Below are 18,590 nucleotides of genomic sequence, written 5' to 3'. Positions count from 1 at the left end.
GTGAAGACGTATTAATGTTATGATACTTACAGTTTTTATAAAAGAGATGATATACACTTGGATACACTTTCTGTCTGTATTTGTGCAAATGTGTCCATAAGGTATTGGTGTCTCTCTTTCTCTTCCCCTCTCCCCAGTGCTGGAATTGTGACTATCCTCCTCACACAAGTGGCTAGTTGGTCTTGATGCCTTCCTCCACAAAACAGCAACCAAACTGTTCTGGGCCAATATCACCACCTTGTGGTCATGATGAAGAATTGCCCTCTTTGCCCTTCACAGCTCTTTTCTTCTTAAAAATTAAAAACAACCCCTTTGACCCCCTCTACTATCCTTATTCCAGTTTGTGTCCCTAGTTACTGGAGGAAAGAAAATGTCTGTTGCTCTTTTTTATTCTATCTTTTTACTCTTCTGCCTTTCTTTTCTCTCCCTGACTTCATTCCATTTAAAGGCCTTAAATTGCTAATAAGGAGAAAAGCATTTTCTAATAAGGTACCCAGCTGAGACGAAAACAACTTTCTACATTTTAGATGATATTAAGTTATAATAAATGGTGCCATGAACCTTAAAATGCTTAAAAGTTTTATAAATCTATTTTAGAGGCAACACACACACACAAAATATACACACACACACACACACACACACACACATCCTCTTCATCTCAAATTTTCACTTAATTACTGTGATTCAAGATATATTTAAAATATTTTCATTTCATTTTATTTTTACTTGCTAGGCACCAATGTTGCAAGAATATTTCTGTCTACCATTTTTCAAGTAAAATATTGAGCATTTCAAGCTTACGTGGCCTAAACTCACGCTGGAGTGATTGCTTCGGACTATCTTTTCAATGGAAAAATGCATTCTGAGTACCAAACATTTACTTTTTCGGTAAATATGAATACACATTCTAAAAAGGAAAGGAAAATGAAGAGGAAGCATAACTCCTTGGTCAGGTGGGGACTGACAGTGTACATTATACCTATGCATTAAAAAATGTTTAATTATCCATGAGCACATACAGTGTCTGGCACAGATTCAGGCCTCTTGGCTCCTCTTGGCATCTGAGTTCCTTGTATTCTCCAGATTCTTCAATCCAAACTTGTCTATCTACCAAAGTCCACCTTCCATACAGGGGTGTGGGGTCTCTGTCAGTACTGTTGGGTGCCAATAACATAGAAGTCCTCCAAGATAGGTCAATGAGATTTTAATTTTTCCCAACCTTAAATAGCATCTGGGAAGGAAAGCAGCTTTTGACTAGGAGTTTGAAAACATCCACTCTTCATATTTATTGTTGCATTTATTGAATAATAAAATTGGGCTCTTGTCCATTGTCTCTCAGTCAACGAAAGAGCCCAGGGTGGTCCTGAGCCAGAGTGTTCCGGGGAAAGAGAAGACCAGTCTCCATTTCATGTTCTATATTTAATCAGTTCAATTCAGCACCTTACTGAGTTTGACATTTTTCTAAGTAATGGGGTGGGGGGGTTACAAAATATTCATAAGTATCTTTCCTATCTTCTGGGAGATGTACCATTTCACTGAAGCAATACCATAGCTAAGCAGTTCCAGCTAAGAGTAACAGAGGAGGGAGTGAGCGATTTAGGAACTCACAGAAGGGCATGGCCAGGAAACTCGGGCCCTGGCAAATGTTCCATAGAGACAGCATCCATGGGGTTGAACCAAGCACAATGCCTGCATCATAGGGGCAGGCGGGTTCATGGAATTGATTCTGGGGCAGGTATGAGCAGCACCGTTTAAGGAGTGGCAGTTGTTAAGAAACTGAAGGGACTTCTCATAGGGCATTTTCAACAGAATTCAGCGGGAGCCTTGCATATCCCTTTGGGTGGGCTCCGGGGTATTATGAAGCTGCCAGGAGGTACACAGCTTCAGTAACTGCCAGTCATTCCTTCCCAACCTCCTCCTTCATTCGTGGAGGCATCAGCTGGTGTCATTGCCTTCTGCAGGAGGATGGATTTCAAAACGAAGGGCTGCCAAAACTCACACTCTCGCAGAGCCTCCCTCACAACTGCATGTGTTCACTACCATCGACAGGCCAACCCCCACTTGTTCTTTTCTTCTAGGTAAAGGAAAAGGTCTGCGGGTCAAAGGCCCTGAACTCCTCACTCCTTGAATGGGAGGCATATTGGTGGAAGCTGTCACACAACTACAGGTGGCAGGAACCTGCCATCAGGGGTTCCCACCAGCCTCCAGGGCTTGCTTCTCTGCTCTCTGTGTGGACACCCTCCGCCCCTGCAAATCCCTCTCTCAGAAGAAGCTCTTCTTTTTTTTTTTTTTTTTTTTTTGAGACGGAGTCTCGCTCTGTCACCCAGGCTGGAGTGCAGTGGCCGGATCTCAGCTCACTGCAAGCTCCGCCTCCCGGGTTCACGCCATTCTCCTGCCTCAGCCTCCCGAGTAGCTGGGACTACAGGCGCCTGCCACCTCGCCCGGCTAAGTTTTTGTATTTTTAGTAGAGACGGGGTTTCACTGTGTTAGCCAGGATGGTCTCGATCTCCTGACCTCGTGATCCGCCCGTCTCGGCCTCCCAAAGTGCTGGGATTACAGGCTTGAGCCACCGCGCCCGGCCAGAAGAAGCTCTTCTTGCACTCACCTCCCACTTGCCTCTCCTCAGCACCTTCTCCACCCTCAGGGGCCAAACTGAGGAAGTATGAATCCTGTGCCATCAACCTTGCTCACAGGAATTAGTTTCAGTCCCCACTGACCGACTTCCTTCCAAACCTGCACCAGCCTGTGCTGCTCTTTTTAAAGGAGGCATGCGCACGGCCTGGCTGGTACAGAAGATTCCAGATTTCAGTGACTACAGGACTCTGTCACCCCTTCTTCTGTTTTTCTTTCTTCTGTCCACATCTGTGATTGAGCTCACCTTCAGGGAAAACCCCAGAAACCTTTTTCACACTTACATGGGAAGCCAAGACGCTCTCATCCCGGGCTTGTGTTTTTAAAATGTGTATTTTAATTTCACAGGTCCTTACATTTATGACTAATAGGTTTCAGATTTTGAGATACAGTCTGTAGCTGCAACTTACGAAGATAGTTTCAAGCCCTGATTTCTGTCATCTATGAAAACAGTAAGCAAGTTGCTTATATTCTCCTCCTAGCTGGATAAGAGACCCCCATTTTCATGGACAGCCTCCTTGGGTGGACAGAACTCTCCTGATCTCATCTATGTAACCAGCATCCACTTTGCATTTTTCCACAAAGAAACGAGGAGCTTTAACCCCATTTATGGGAAATCCACACACTGCTTGAATCTAACGCGCCCCATGGTGACGACTCTGTTCCCACCAAATCCTGCCAGCGCCTGGCAGTCATCCAGTCCCTGTCTTAGACTTCACCAACCTTTCCTGTCATAACATGGCTTAGAAGCTGTCCGAATAGTGCTAGAAGCTTCCAGCCCTGGAATGCTCCGCATCTGCCATCTAAATTCCATTTAAAATGTTTTGAGCATTTGCTGATACAGGTTCCTCTGTTCATTTTCCGTTATTTTCAGTTCTTTGGCCTGGCCCACAGTGATCCGTGGATATTGTCTGCATACTCTTTTTTAGAAACCTAGAGCATCGCAGTGTCCTTAGTTTTCCTCTTGGAACTCTCTCTCTTCCTGAGCTGATCCTCCCTACTGCTGTTCCTACAGACTTATGTGACCAATCTTCTGTATATGTCCCTACATCTGGCCATCTAGGTGGAGATCTAGGTACCTATCTCCCTAAAATCGTACCTTGGTGTCCACATTGATCTCAGGACAGTATGTGATAGGCTCTTGTGCCTTTTTGACTAGGAGTTTGAACACATCCACTCTTCATCGTATTTATTGTCACATTTGTTGAATAATAAAATTGAACTCTCATCCATTATCTCTCAGTCAATGAAAGAGCCCAGGGTGGGCCTGAGCCAGAGTGTTTGTGTCCCTGGTTCTCTTTTGGTTCTGTTACAGCTCTCAGTGACAGTGTCATGAAGGCTAACAAGGACAGAGTACTGCTTTCAGCCACCATTTGTCCAATGAGTGACTGATCTCCAGGCCTCTGGCTTTGAGGACATCTGTGATATCTATGGCAGCATCCATTGTGGGCTTTCCCCTATGCTTCTGCTTCCTTCCTGTCACATAGCTTTGCCGCCTCCTGCAAGCAGCCTGCTGTAGCAGAACTGGTGATCCTGAAGCCAGAAACCTGAAGGTCATGTCCAGTGCTTCCCTGCTGTTCTGTTCCCCGCCTGCAAGCGCCCACACACTTAGCAACAGCACACACCATAGAGCACACCGAAGAATCCCAGAAATACTCATTCTTAATGATCCAGAAAAACAAGTGATAACTTCTGGCAAGTTCTAATAGGCCATATGTACCCGTGGGAAAGCAAGAGTCAATTCTCTGTAGCTGGTTGCCTCTGAATTTATGAAGTCAAGCCAAGTAGGGGAATATGCCAAGGGGATTATCCCCATGCCTGTTCTTCTGCGTGGCGTCCTTTTTCTAGCCTCAGAAGCACTCCGCCTACACCTTCTCTACAGCCCTGGTCTTAGCGCCTGTTTTTGAAAAACTTGCTACACCAATCTTAATTTGGTCCATTGTGTTCTAATCTTATATTAAAAGCCACAAGATAAATGATTAAAAATAATATTAGATTAAGGAGTACACAGATCTTTGCAACCTCATTGTGTTTGCAGAGCAGGCTGGTGTAGACACTGGTGAGCAAGGAGGGCCTAGAGAATTAGCTTCCTCCCAAAAAGATGCACATCCTCTACCTGAGAGTACCGACAGAGAACTCAGTGGTCGTTGAGCACCATTGCCTCAACAGCCAACCAGACTCACTTGCCTGCCTATCTCTTTATTTTCCAAGTATCTTATCCCTGGCAGTGGGGAGAGGTTAGTAGGAGGCTGCTCAGATGCTCTGAGTCTCTGATCTTCAGGATCTGAAGGGAAGAGCATTTGGAGAATCCCCACTGCTGGATTTCTCAGGACAATTCTGCATAATGCCAGGATCTGATGGAGGAGACAGGCAGCTCTGTTCATCCTCTGGTGCATCCTCACTTTTGTGGTCTCCAAGTCCAGCATGTCTCAGTTAATTCATTTCATTATTCATCTGTAAGTCATTTCGCTAAAGAGCTAAAGGGAAAACACTGGCAGTACAGTTAGCCCTCCATTTCCATGGGTTCAGCCTCTGGAAATTCAACCCACTGTGGCTTGAAAACGCAGTATTCAAGAGACATGGAACCTGTGGATATGGAAGGCAGATTTTTCGTATCCACAGGTTCTATAGGGCCAATTTAGGGACTTGCACATCCACAGACCTTCAGGAGTCCCAGAACTGATGCACTGCAGTTACCAAGAGATGACTGTGTAAGTGGATGCTGGGGCCAGGCTGCCTGCGGTTACCTTCCAGCTCTGCCACTTGCCAGCTATGTGACCTTAGCAAATTGTTCAACCTCTCTGTGCCTCGGCTTCTTCAACGGTAAAATAGGATAATGATAGCACTTCCCTTATGGAGTTGTTGTGAAGGTTAAATAGCAGAGAGCAATTAATGTGCTGTCTGCCCAGCATGTGGTATTGGGGTTAGGTGGAAGACTATACTGGGATCACTGGGGGTGAGCCTCCATGTGCCATGCCCCAGCCACTGTCCTCAGCTAACTTCTCATCGGTCAGCCCTGTTAGGCTGGTGCTATAATAAATTCCATTTTCATGGATGAGGAAATCAAGGCACAGAGAAGTTACATGACTTGCCTAAGATCTCAGAGCTTTTAAATAGTGCAGCTAAGATTCCCGACCAGGTATTTTTATTTCAGTGTCTGAATTGTAGTTCTCTAAATCAAGAGGAACTCGCTGAAATAAAATAAGCTTGGAGTGTTATTAACTAAGTTGGTTATTTAAAACAGTTGTTCTCAGTCCTCAGGATACGTTAGAATCTTTTGGAGGGTTCATTAAAACAGACTGCGGGCCTGCCCTAGAGTTCCTGAGCCAGCAGTTCTGGGGTGAGCCCGAGAGTCTGTGCTTCTAGTAAGTTCTCAGGTGATGCTGATGCTGCTTCTCCAGAGACCAAACTTTGAGAACCATTGATTGAAAATGTTGATCAAAAATTATGTAGTCTACGCTGAGCACAGTGGCCACACCTGTAATCTCAACACTTCGGGAGGCCAAGGCAGGTGGATCACTGAGCTCAGGAGTTCGAGACCAGCCTGGTCATCGTGGGAAGACCCATCTCTACAAAAAATACCAAAAACAAAAATGGCCGGATGTGGTGGTGCAAACCTTTAGTCACAACTACTAGGGAGGCTGAGGTGGGAGGATCACTTGAGCCCGGGAGACAGAGGCTACAGTGAGCCATCCCACTGCACTCCAGCCTGGGTGACAGAGCAAGACCCTATCTCAAAAAAGAAATATTTAGTCTTGATTGTCATCTATCTCATCGATCATTTTACTTGGCAAAATTTACCTACCTACTCTTAATTAGTCTGTAAAAATGGTTGTTAAAATGATGGCTTTCAGTGTAACTACAAATTCTCTTAGTCATTGTAGTGTTGGATTCACCAGTGTATCATCAGTCAGTGTTTCTGATGTATGTAAATGAAATGTTTCCTACTTTCTTCAGAAAGAAAAATATTCAAATGACATAATTACCCTATGATGTGTGACTTAAAGGCAACAGTAATGCAGAGTCAATAGTGGTCATTGTATTCAAGACACTAAAAGTTCACCTCCCACCCTCCCCCCAGCACACACACAAGCTTCTTTCTCTTCGGAAAAAAAAAAGCTCTTCCAGATATCTACATTCATAAACTATCCCAATTAACCCTTCAGTGAGTGGAAGAAGTGTAAGAAATGATTACCTCTTCTTTAGAACACAGGGTTTGTTTATGTTATTTAAGATAAACAGGAATTCAAATGGTCATGTACCGAAGAAACAGAAAGAAATCTGAAGGGGAACTGTGGTCAGAACTCTGAGCATTTTTATGTTTACTGAGTTTTGTCCCAAAGTTTATTAATGTTTACATGCCACAAGGAAAGGTAGCATCACAAGCAAGAGACATTTTCAGGCTTGTTAACCACTTATTAGGTATTTTGCCAAACAAGTTCTCACATCCTAGAGAGCTGGATTGTGTGACCCAGTACCCACCCTCTAGGGCAAGGTGCCCATCTGATGGGTAGGGTGTAGGAGTCGGCTTCAGACCACTCCTGACATGAACCTGCTTAAAATGGGGGCCCAACTCTAAAGTGGGAACTATGTAAATACCCTTCTAGTGCATTTTCAGACCCTCGCCAATGGGGCCTATGGAGAGGGCTGGCAGATCTCCCTGTGACTCCAGGTGCATCCCAAGGTCTGCCACCAAAGCCCTCTCAAGTCTGAATGCATGGCGAGTTCAGGCTGCTCTCCCCTTGGTATTTGCTAAGAACTTCTGTTTAGTAGCTCTCCACGCCTATTTGATTGTCTTTTTGCTGCTGTGTTGTTTTGTTGCATTTTTTTTTTTTGCAATGACACTGAGTGGCCTCCTGTATTATTTCTTTCAGCCAGTAATGTTAAAGTAGAGACTCAGAGTGATGAAGAGAATGGGCGTGCCTGTGAAATGAATGGGGAAGAATGTGCGGAGGATTTACGAATGCTTGATGCCTCAGGAGAGAAAATGAATGGCTCCCACAGGGACCAAGGCAGCTCGGCTTTGTCAGGAGTTGGAGGCATTCGACTTCCTAACGGAAAACTAAAGTGTGATATCTGTGGGATCATTTGCATCGGGCCCAATGTGCTCATGGTTCACAAAAGAAGCCACACTGGTAAGGCCTGGCTCAGTTTTTCCTTTAGTGGCCTGGAGAAGGTGCATGGGGTTTGAAGGAGGAAAGCATCCTGTCTTCCTTGAGTGTTCTGAGCATGTTTCAAATTGGCTGGTAGCTCAGTTGTTGCAAGCGATTGGTTCCAAGTGGTACCGAGTCATAGAGTCCTTATTCTGGTACGGCCTTGAAAAGGACTTATCAACATGTACCAATTCCACCTTATACATAAAACAAGGGGAAAGTGAACAGCATCACATGAGAGGCCTGGCGAGGGCCTGCTATTATAGTAACACATACTAAGTAGTCTCAGCTGAGCCCTTAGGGTACGTGTGCTAGTCATCACCCTCCACAAAACAGAAAATCCTGATACACCAAAATTTACTACTCAAATTTTCCACTGAGAAACCATGAGTAAAATGTGTGTTTTAATGGTATTCAAACTAACAGGGTTTGATGTGTAGAAACAATAGTGAATGATGGAATAGCAGCAAAATTGAGTTTTCAGAAAGACCTCAGATGAGCTTTCAAATGATTTGCCCTCTACCAGGGGAGACTGAATCAGATGCTTCTGTTACTGAATCAGATGCTTCTGTTACCACTGGTTATCAGCTCAAATTCCTAAATAACTTCATCCCAAATCCTCTGTCTTACTGAAAGGTTTACTGGAAGTATAAGAGAATGTCATGTTCTGTGTCCAGAAAGGAAAGAACACGGGCACCCTAGTGTCAGCGAGTTGTGCTCAGGCTCACAGGATGCCCCCTCACCAGGGACGTGGGAACACGGCGAGCCCCAGCTGGCCTCGCTCTGCCAGTGTTTCTAATAGTCGGTCACGTTGATGGAAGTGTCACAGAGTTGTCCAACAGAACTGTCCAGTCACCACCACTCATGGTGCTGAAGGGTCTTAGAAGTAAAATATGAATGGCACACACTTATTTAACTGTCGGCAGGAGGTTTCTTATGAATTGAAGAGAAACTTTTCTTTGCATGGGAAGCTGTTCTAAAGTTGGGTAAAACACAATAGATCCACCACCTCTAGCAGCCACTGAAAGCTGGAACGTGAAACATAGAGACCCTAAGCCATCACTGCCTCTGAGCTGGCATCGTTAGGTCAGCATAAAGCTAGCGTCTCCCACTGCAAAACCCAAGGGGAAGAATTAGTTGAAAATCCTATTTTAAAGGCCTAGCAGATTCTATAAGATACCTCAGGAAAGTGATGACGATGACTTGACATCAGACCCTCGTGTGCTGCTTCCGTGCGGGCAAACAAAAATATGTTTATCAGAAATTAAGCAGAAATTAAGAAAATTTCGTGAGCCAAAAAAGCTATATTATCAGGAAATGCAGATATTTGTGGGGTTGTAATTTTTATATTTGAATCAGGGCAGTTTCCAAACTGATCCATTCCATTTGTAGTGTATCTGAAAAACTGTAAAAATAAGTTGATGTCAATAGATACCCATCTTCAATAAAAATTCAAATTCTAAAATTAAGCAAACTTTGCTTTTTCTAATGGCCCCTTTATCCTCAAATTACCCAGTGAAATAGACCGATCACACTCAGCCCTAAGTGAAGCAAGCGTCCACGAGAGTAGTCCCAGCCTCGCCTTTGTGATGAGGTGGAAGTTAACATGAAGGTAGGCTACCCTGTGATAGACACTTAACAGGATACTCCGAGACCCGTAGTAATACATCCCCGATGAGGAATAGACCTCACTAATGAATTACTTGCCTGTTAGTTCATGTAAAGCCTGACTGTACAGTGAAAATTCTCTTAAATAAATATTTGATAAGTGAGTCAAATTCTGGCATACTAAATTGCCAAAATATAATGACTGCCTGCCTTGATAAAAAGAATAATTACATTTAATGAATAAACCTGCCAAGTACAGATATGCCAGGTGGCATCTGCTGTTTGTTGTTCACTTCTCCCAACAAATAGCAGCTAGGTGCCACCTGCACACCAATAAGCTGAGTTTTTCACTTACGGAACAAATAACTTTCAGAAGTCAATTTTATACTTTCTGTCTTGACCTTTGTTAAAAACAAAAAAATACCCACACTTGAAGCAATGAACTTGTGAATTGTCTTCATCATGCATTTCCACTGCCTAAATATAGACAGTCCCAGATAGATACAAAATACCTGGTTTGGCCAGACTTGGTTTGAATAACTAGATATGCTAGAAAAGGTTTTCATTTTCCTGGGATCTGAGTGGAATATGTTACAAAAGCCATGCTTTCTGAATTCTCTATGCTTAAAACATTTCTAGAGCAGTGCTTCTCAAACTTGAAAGAGCATGTAAATCACCTGAGATCTTGTGAACATGCAACTCTGCTTCAGACCTCGGGGGAGGCCAGAGAGCAGGCATTCCTAACAAGCTCCCAGCACGTGGAGCACAGAGCCGCCTCAGGCGGCAGGGCAGCGCAGCTGAGCAGTGACAGAACAGGGCCGTTCGGAGGGCTCTCCATCTGGGGCAGGCTGGTACTTGCACTGTGGCCATTGTTCCTCCTCCTGCCCGTGGCTGAGTCAGCTTCCCAGTCCCTTCTGGGATACACTGAGGGAATTCAGGGGCAGTCTCACCTCCACCCATATCCCCATGTTGGTTGAGTACCACTGGTGCCATTTTCTAATCAGCTCATGGGCACCAGCACGTCACTTCCCCTGTTGCGCAGCTCAGTTTTATATTTTTGACTCGGGTGTAATAGTAACATCTTCCCCACCAGTGTCTCAAGGTTAGTGTGAGAACCAGAGGGGAGAGAGGTAGTAAGGAAGCAGGAAATGCAGGGTGCAAATACACCGCATTATTATTCTAAATGATGGGATTTTTAATAACAAAGACCAAGAAGATTGTCTGTGCCTACCTAGTTCCCGTCTGTTCTGTAAGATAAAAACGTTCAGTCCCCGAGCTTCCTAAGCACAGCACCCTAATGGCACTGCTCCTCCCAGGTATGGTTGCAGTAGACCTACGTCAGTTCTTGAAGTTCAAACATATTTTTTTCACTTTCTTCTGATACGCCCTCAAATTCTAGGACGTAGGCATCCATGAAGACTTCCGTTTTTACCCAGTGAAGTTACTGGAGAGGGCTCAAACCTTCTTACAGAGGGTTCCTAAACTGGGAGATCTGTGGAGTCATTGGGATTAAAAATTAAATTTCCAATTCACGACGTCAACGTCCTCATCCCAGTTAAATAAAAATAAATACAACCTTGGAGAAACTTGACCTACTCAGCTGCAATAGCCGTTGACCTGCACAAGGCAAATGATGGACCCCGGCCACGCAAGAACACACACGGCGTGGGCTGGGTTCTTGTGCCCCAGCTCCATGAACGTGTCTTCTTAGCTGCGGACCCCTCCAAAGGAAACTGCTTGAGTGGAGTGCTCTGTATTGTCACTCCTGGGAATGCTCTCTTAAGACCCCCATGCCTTGGGCTACATGTTCATCCCAGCAAAGGCACTCAGAAGCAAAAAAGGTTTCCAATGAAATTTGTTTGTAGGCAGGTATTAGGACCCCAAGCACGGCAGGATCCAAGTGAACCCCTGCCTGCCTGCCTGCCTGCCTTCCTGCCTGCCTGCCCTGCTCTGCAGAAGGGCAATGTGTCTGCAGCAGTCTGCCCTTTCTGTCTGTGATGGACAGAGACCCTGGCTCTGCCTCCTGTTTTCCCTGTAGCCCTCCAGACCTGGGGAGAGACATGGGACTCCAGCACCTGCCCAGCATAGAAGGGGGTCTTTCCCAGGTGTAAGTGTAGGGCTGGATTCACGAACTTAGGGTCATACTACAAACACTGTTGTGTCACCAGGATGTCCTCACATCCTTACTGTGAGCATTTTTGTGGCATGAGCTTTCTCCTGAGAGGCCACCCTGTCCAAAGGAGAGCTGTGGTTGGAGGCATGTCCATCTCACGCTGTCTGGGTCTCCCTGCACCAGCACACTCTACTTTTCCTTTTTATCCTTTTGGAGTTAAATACACACAGTTATGCACAAGTGCACGGAAGGCTCAGAAGTGTTCCTAACAGATAATTAAATGATCTCTCTCCAGTGGAAACTCTCCTGGGCTATCTGGCTGCTAGCTGTTTTAGCCTCTTCATCTAGTATTGATTTTCATGCATGGGTTTGTAACTCAAACAGTATAGTTAGTTAGTTAGTCAGTTAGCTTGTTTCACCATCACCTTCCAACCTGCTTACATTTAAACTCCTTCTCTCTGCTTAGCTAATACAAATTTCTATAGGGATTTGGAGAAATACCAGATACCTCCTGGTTAGTATCAGGACCTCTCCATTGGCCTATAATTGAACATCACTGTAAATTAGTTTCAGCTTTTATAGTAGTGCCTCTAACCTGCCAGCTTAAAAAAAAAAGTGATGATAATCATGAAATTCAAGTGTCAATATAGACTTTTAAATCTAATCTGGTGTGGATGTTAATAGTGCCAGATATGCTTCTGTGTAATCATTTTTGAGAAGTGCTGTCTTCTTTACCATAATCATATTAATCAATCGGGAAATCGTTAAATAGACATTTTAATACATTGTTTTTTCCTGAGAAAAAAGTGACTCCAGGAAATATGTTGTTATGGTCTCTCAACACCAGGAATTGTAGTCACATAGGATTCTTCTTCTAAATAAAGCATTTGTTTTACAAAAGAGTTTCATGTCTACTTAAACATGACAAATTATCACTCTTTGAAGTGAGAGTTAAATGAAATGTTCCCTGATTTAGATTCCAAGACCTGTGACTACTCAGTAGGACAATAGTGTATTTCTTTTACTCAGATACCTGTTTATCCCTTTGTCAGCTCTGGAATGGAGACACAGGTGCTGCCACACAGAGCAGAGGGTCAGGTGTTTTCTTAGTCACAGTTGCAACAGTCCCACCCCGGAAAGAATTCCTTCATAACAACTGAATTGCACCTCTTAGAATACCTGTACTTAAAATATAATTTGTCTTCTATGGATATAGACAAATAATAGCTTAAATGTTTTAGGATTTGTAAAGAAAGAAAAAGCTAGAAATCTCAATGCAACTCTGACTTGTATGCCCTGCCATAGGGAGGTTTGGGACTTTTCTTTGGAAGATGGGGGACTTGCTTCACAGTTTCTTAACTTCTCATTTTATTCAATCTTTCTCCATCTCTCTCTCTCTTTCTCTCATCCTCACGCTCTCTGTCTGTCTCTCTCCTGATTTGCCTGCTTAGGGACAGACAGGTAATGGAGAAGAAATTGAAAGGGAAAATACAGGGAAAATGTAAATGAAAAGAAGTTATTATAACTGTTATAATGAAGTGCCTTTCATTTAAATATAAGAATGTAACGCTGAAATGAACTTGTGATCCTGAAATGCATTTTTAATGAGTTTCCTTTTTATTTTGCTGCTTCAGTGGCATATTTTAAAGACCCTTTGAAAAAAGCCACATTAAAAACCCCACCAAATGCCACAACACGCAAAATTGGATATTGGTTTATTCCAAAACTGCTGATCAGGAAGAGTGGCTCTTCATCACAAAATGTTGCAGTCACTTTATTTAAATGAGTTTGAATTTGCATTGTGATGTGCCATTCTGATTTAGGGAAAAAAAATTAGATTTTCAGATCAAATTGACCCAGCCAGTGAAGCGTTAAGGAGCTGGCAGGTTTAGTCTGAAAGCCTCGTGTTCTATCAAACCTGCAGCCGGTGGAAGTCACCAAGCCCCCGTGGGAAACAACTTTCTTGTAGCATCGTCCTCGTGTCCCCATGTTGAGTTTAGTTCTCACCAGCTCTCCTCTCTCGGTCCCAGGAGAACGGCCCTTCCAGTGCAATCAGTGCGGGGCCTCCTTCACCCAGAAGGGCAACCTGCTCCGGCACATCAAGCTGCATTCCGGGGAGAAGCCTTTCAAATGCCACCTCTGCAACTACGCCTGCCGCCGGAGGGACGCCCTCACTGGCCACCTGAGGACGCACTCCGGTAGGTCCCCTGGGCGCAGTCCGGGGCTGTCCGGGTGTCCCGGGACTCCTCCGCTCTGCCTGCATGGATCCCGGATTGTATCCTTGCTGGCTAACCCTGAGTACCCCCCAGCTCGCAGTCCTGCATTGGGTGTGGGCCGTCGCTTCTTTGACATTGCCCCATCCGCCCTCCCCATATTCTACTTTTCCCACTGCACCAGGGAGATTGGGCACAGGGAGCCCCATGCACACACACGCACTCACACACGGAAGTCTCACCTTAGGTAGCATGTTTCAGAACAGGCCTCCTCACCGTTTGTCAGGCTGGTGTGGTTTCCATAAAGGATTTTGCGGGAAGTGTTTTCACCAAGTGTACTGCTAAGACCCAAAACGTTTTCAAGTACAATTCTTTATGTTGTTAAGTCCCACTTTGGAGTGTTTTACACAGGTGTAATAGGATAGCTTTTTTGCAGAGCTGGTAGAGAAGGGTGATTTAGGGCACACCCACCCAGACTGAGCCCAGTGTGGCTCTCACACCAAAAACCAGCCAACACCACAGTTGCAGAGGCCAGTCTGGGGCTGTTACCAGATTTTAGACAGCAGCCTTTCTCTTTCAATTAGACAGATAAAGTACAACCCACATAGTCCGGAGTCTTGGCAAGATCATCATAGGCATAAATGCTTCATTATTCTCAAAACACTCCCAGCCTGTAAAGTCCAAATCCACTAAAGTTTGGTTAGATCCTCTGCCTCCTGAGAAATAGTCCTGGGTGTTTCATTATCCAGCAGTCCCATAATTCTACAGGGCAGAGGAAGAGAGGGCTCTTGGCCGGCGTGTCATGGATCATGTTTGCCTACAGTGTGGTCTGTACAACATGACACGGCACAGGTCTCCTTCATACCGTCCAGTTGGGGGTATTTGCTGTAGCATACCGCATGAAGCTTTGGATGTGAAAGGTTGATGGCTTTTGTCCTTTTCCTCAAGGGGCCTCTTGCCCCAGCCAGCCACCAGCCAAGGCCCTTCTCCAAGCAGCAGGCTCTCTAAGCAGGTGCACTGGGGGATGGCAATGCCTCAGACCAGCTGCTCCTCACCTACCTGGGGTAGCAGGATAAGGAGGAGCCTCCCTCAGGGAGGCGGATGTGTGTTGTTTGTGGAAGGTCTGCAGCGGCCCAGGCCATCTCTTCCCAAATGTGATGCGTGTATTCAATGGTTGAGGGTTTTAGAGGCCGCTCATTACATCCATCTCTTTATCACACATTTACTGAGTGCCCCTGGTGCCCATTCTGCACAGAAGACCTCAGGTGCACACAAGGAAAGCACCAGTGTGTTACAGGAGGCATGACAGAGCGTCTGAGGGGACAGTGGGAGCATAAGGAAGGGGACAGTGGGTCCTGGGGTGGAAAGTCGGGAGAGACTTCCCATAGAAAGGAGGGGCTTCTGAAGTACGTGCTGGAAGGCGAGTGTCTGAGGTTTGCTTTAGAGAAGTTCTAAACGAGTGTGTGAGTCGGCAGTAATCCCAGAAAGGGGTGTGGCACCCATGTTGCCAAGAACTCAGTCTCTCTCCTGGCAGGTGATCCTTGTAGTAGCTCACCTAGTTGGCTGGAGACAAAAAAGAGAGGAGTCACAGAGGCCAGTGCATCACCTCCTCTCCATCCTGACCTCCTTCGTGGCGGTGCATGTGGAGAAGGATCCCCACATGCTCTCCATCAGAAAATTGTCATGATTTGGGTGATTTGACTTCCTAAAAACATCCAAGAAAGGAGCTATACCAAGCCGAGGAGTTGCTTGCCCCAGAGAGCGGGCAGGTCAGCAGGCGGGCCATGGAGTGGGACACTTGCCTTGTTACAGTGGGACAGGGAGAACGGGTGGTTTGCCTGAGATGGGAAGACAGTAGCATGACGTGAGCATCTTTAAATGTTCACATGGGTGATGAGCATGTACGGTGGTCCCACCTGGAGACAAAGGTGGTACCTGGGCCTGACAGGCAAGGCCTATGGAGGCCTCAGTTGAGAGGACTGTGCAGTCTGTGTGCCATGCTAACAAGTGATCTAGGAAGAAGCTTCACATCTGTTGTTTCTAAGGAGCCATGTAGACACGGACACAGTTGGCAGCAATATTGCCTTCACCGCTTCCCATGTCAGTGGAAAACACAAGCACTCATTCTTAGGTTGACACCAACCATAGGTCATCATTACTCCTAGATTACTCTCATCGCAATGGAATCTCTCATGCACATCAGTCCTTAAGAGCAGAGCTGCTCTCTTTCCTCTCTTGTTGTGGAGTTGGGACCATCTAGTAGAGTACTTTATGTTACTCTGGCTCCAGGCCTATGTATTTCATTTGAGGCATGATGGTATCCTACTCTAAGTACCACTGATCACTTGAGTAATTACAGAATGGTGGTAGACTCTGGACCATGTATTTCTATTCTGGATCCATGGATGAGCCAGTGGAGAAAAACCCATCATGGATGCAGGGCTGCTAGGGATCTGTCTGTCCGAAAATGCTGTAGAGACACACACTGCTCTTGGGGAAAAAATCAGCGATGATTTCTTCAACATGATTTCACTGAAGTGAAATAAGGACTTTGGCCTTTGTCTGGCAAATTCAAATGTGGCCACACTCTACTCCATTGTGGAATGGTGACTCCCCTGTCCCATTAAAAACCAGGATCAACATCACAGCTTTCTCTAGCAACTGGTGGTGGCCTGAGGTCTTATGAACTAGCATGTTAGCAGGGAGAGAGTTAGGGAATTTGTCCCATGCTGACAGCAAGAGGGGACTGGGGGAGCTGGAGGGGTGGAGAAGTGATCTCCCTTCCTGCCTCATGGCTTCCTTTGGAAGTTGCAAGCTTAGAATTTCTTTCCCACAGAATATTGGGCTATGCTGCAAGAGACACTTGAGTTCAGTTGCTTACAGTGAACATAGTTCTTATGTTCCAAAGTTAAAATCAATCATATTTTCAGAAAAATGGGTATTCAGACACCATGTCATATATACAGGAAGCAATTTGATCATGGAATTTACTGAAGTTATAGCTTTTTCAGGAAAGGACATCGAGTGATTATCTATATCCTATTAATTTCTAAAAGCAATACTCAATAAAATGTGCAATTTTAGGCAAAATTCTGTGTTTCAACATTATTTCCTGATATTAGGGGTACATCACTTTATGTAGATAAATAAAGATCCTTTTCATTCTCTATTAAATGGTCCAGAAGTCAAATTTTGGCTTTCATGTTGGTCTTCTTCCTGTAGCTTCCGTTCACCTAGGAAAGAGATTCAACCAACATAATCTTTGACTAAACCATTGTACCAGACGTTCTATTTGCATGCTCTTAATTTTTATACAATACTTTGAAATATGCTCAATAAAACAACATGAGAAAGAAGTAGAAGATTCTGCTATTAGGTTGGAAATTTATATTCCTTATATAAGTGATTAAAGATACTTTATTCAGTTTGTCTCTTAAAATGGTATCTACTGAAGTCCTTAAACTTAGGCATGATATGAATTCCTGACTAGTCTTTCTCTTTCCTAAAATATCACTCAGTAAAATCCAGAAAGGACTAAACCTCATTATACAGAACTGCACTGCCCAATACAGTAGCCACTAGCCACATGCAGTATTTTTAATTATAATAAGTTAAAACTAAACAAAATTAAAACTTCAGTCCTCAGTGGCACTAGCCACACTTTTTATGTCCAACAGCTACATGTTGCTGGTGGCTACCATATTGGACAGCACCAATAGAGAGCACTTCTATCATGATAGTAAGTTCTGTTGGACAAGGCTGATCTAGAAGCTACACCATCCTAAAGCTCTTTGGCAAGAAAGCAGAGCTTTTCCATAAGCTCTGTTTATGAACAATGTATTTTGTATTTTCTATGTATATGTATGTAAAAATACATATACATAGAAATATATGAAAATACATATACATATAAATATACATATACCTAGAATAGAAATATATATACATAGAAAATACAAAATATTTTGTATTACATATACATATGCATGGAAAATACAAAATACTTTGTCTTACATAATACAAACATAAGATATATTTATATTATGTAAGAAAATACATTTGTGAAATAACACACTTATTTCATTCAAGTATATTTGTCCAGCATGGTTTCTTAGAGACCTCAAGTTACCCAGTTTAGCACCTGGAACTGAATTCACTCTGGCTATGGTAGATGTAGCACCAGCGTCAAGGCAGATCCGGCCCACAGCATAGACTGAGGCCTACTCTGGAAGCAAATCTGCGGACAATGTGGCCAACACACGGGCCTTCCTCATATCTCTGTCCGGTCGCTGGCATCCACATTATAACATGGCAGTGGCTCATTTTCTCCAGTTAAAGATTAGGCTTCCATGATTGAAGCAGGAGAGAATTTGGTAGTCAGTAGACAAACTAAGACAAAACAAGAATCGCATGAGTTCTTGGTACAATGAAAGAAACCCTTGGCCACCAACATTTTTGAATTCAGGAATTTTCATCAAGTCCATCACACTTTTAGCTCTCAAGGGTAGAATTTTTTTAAAACTTTTTTGGTAATAATTGTATTGCATGCATTTCCCTTACACATAAGGCTGGCATTTAATTGGGGTCTTGAACTCAATTGTGTTTTCTGCAGTTGGTAAACCTCACAAATGTGGATATTGTGGCCGAAGCTATAAACAGCGAAGCTCTTTAGAGGAACATAAAGAGCGCTGCCACAACTACTTGGAAAGCATGGGCCTTCCGGGCACACTGTACCCAGGTAAGCGCTGCTGCTCGGAGGCCAGCCTGGTGGGCTCTCCCCCCAGCATGGTGGGGAAGGAGGGCGCTCTGCATGCAGCCTTAGGAGCAGAGCCTTGGGCCTGCTTCCTGCCGGGGCTAGGAGGGAGGAAA

General features: G+C 44.4%; 1 protein-coding gene across 3 annotated transcripts in view; it reads left to right on the top strand.

Moving 5' to 3' along the window:
* IKZF1 (IKAROS family zinc finger 1) overlaps nt 1-18,590 on the top strand; it is a 101,903-nt gene that overhangs the window by 64,903 nt on the left and 18,410 nt on the right. For 2 of the 3 annotated variants that reach the window (XM_025380014.1, XM_025380015.1), the window contains exon 5: nt 138-558. In XM_025380014.1, the coding sequence (XP_025235799.1) occupies nt 138-151 (14 nt within the window). In that variant the 3' untranslated portion in view covers nt 152-558. Of the gene's footprint in view, nt 1-137; nt 559-7,508; nt 7,770-13,538; nt 13,707-18,333; nt 18,460-18,590 lie in introns of those variants that run through there. The other variant, XM_025380013.1, reaches the window with a different exon arrangement.

This window comes from Theropithecus gelada, chromosome 3 (assembly GCF_003255815.1).
Source record: "Theropithecus gelada isolate Dixy chromosome 3, Tgel_1.0, whole genome shotgun sequence".
Taxonomy (NCBI): Eukaryota; Metazoa; Chordata; class Mammalia; order Primates; family Cercopithecidae; genus Theropithecus; species Theropithecus gelada.
Note: the sequence above shows the minus strand (reverse complement) of the source record. Positions and strands in the feature narration are given on the sequence as shown.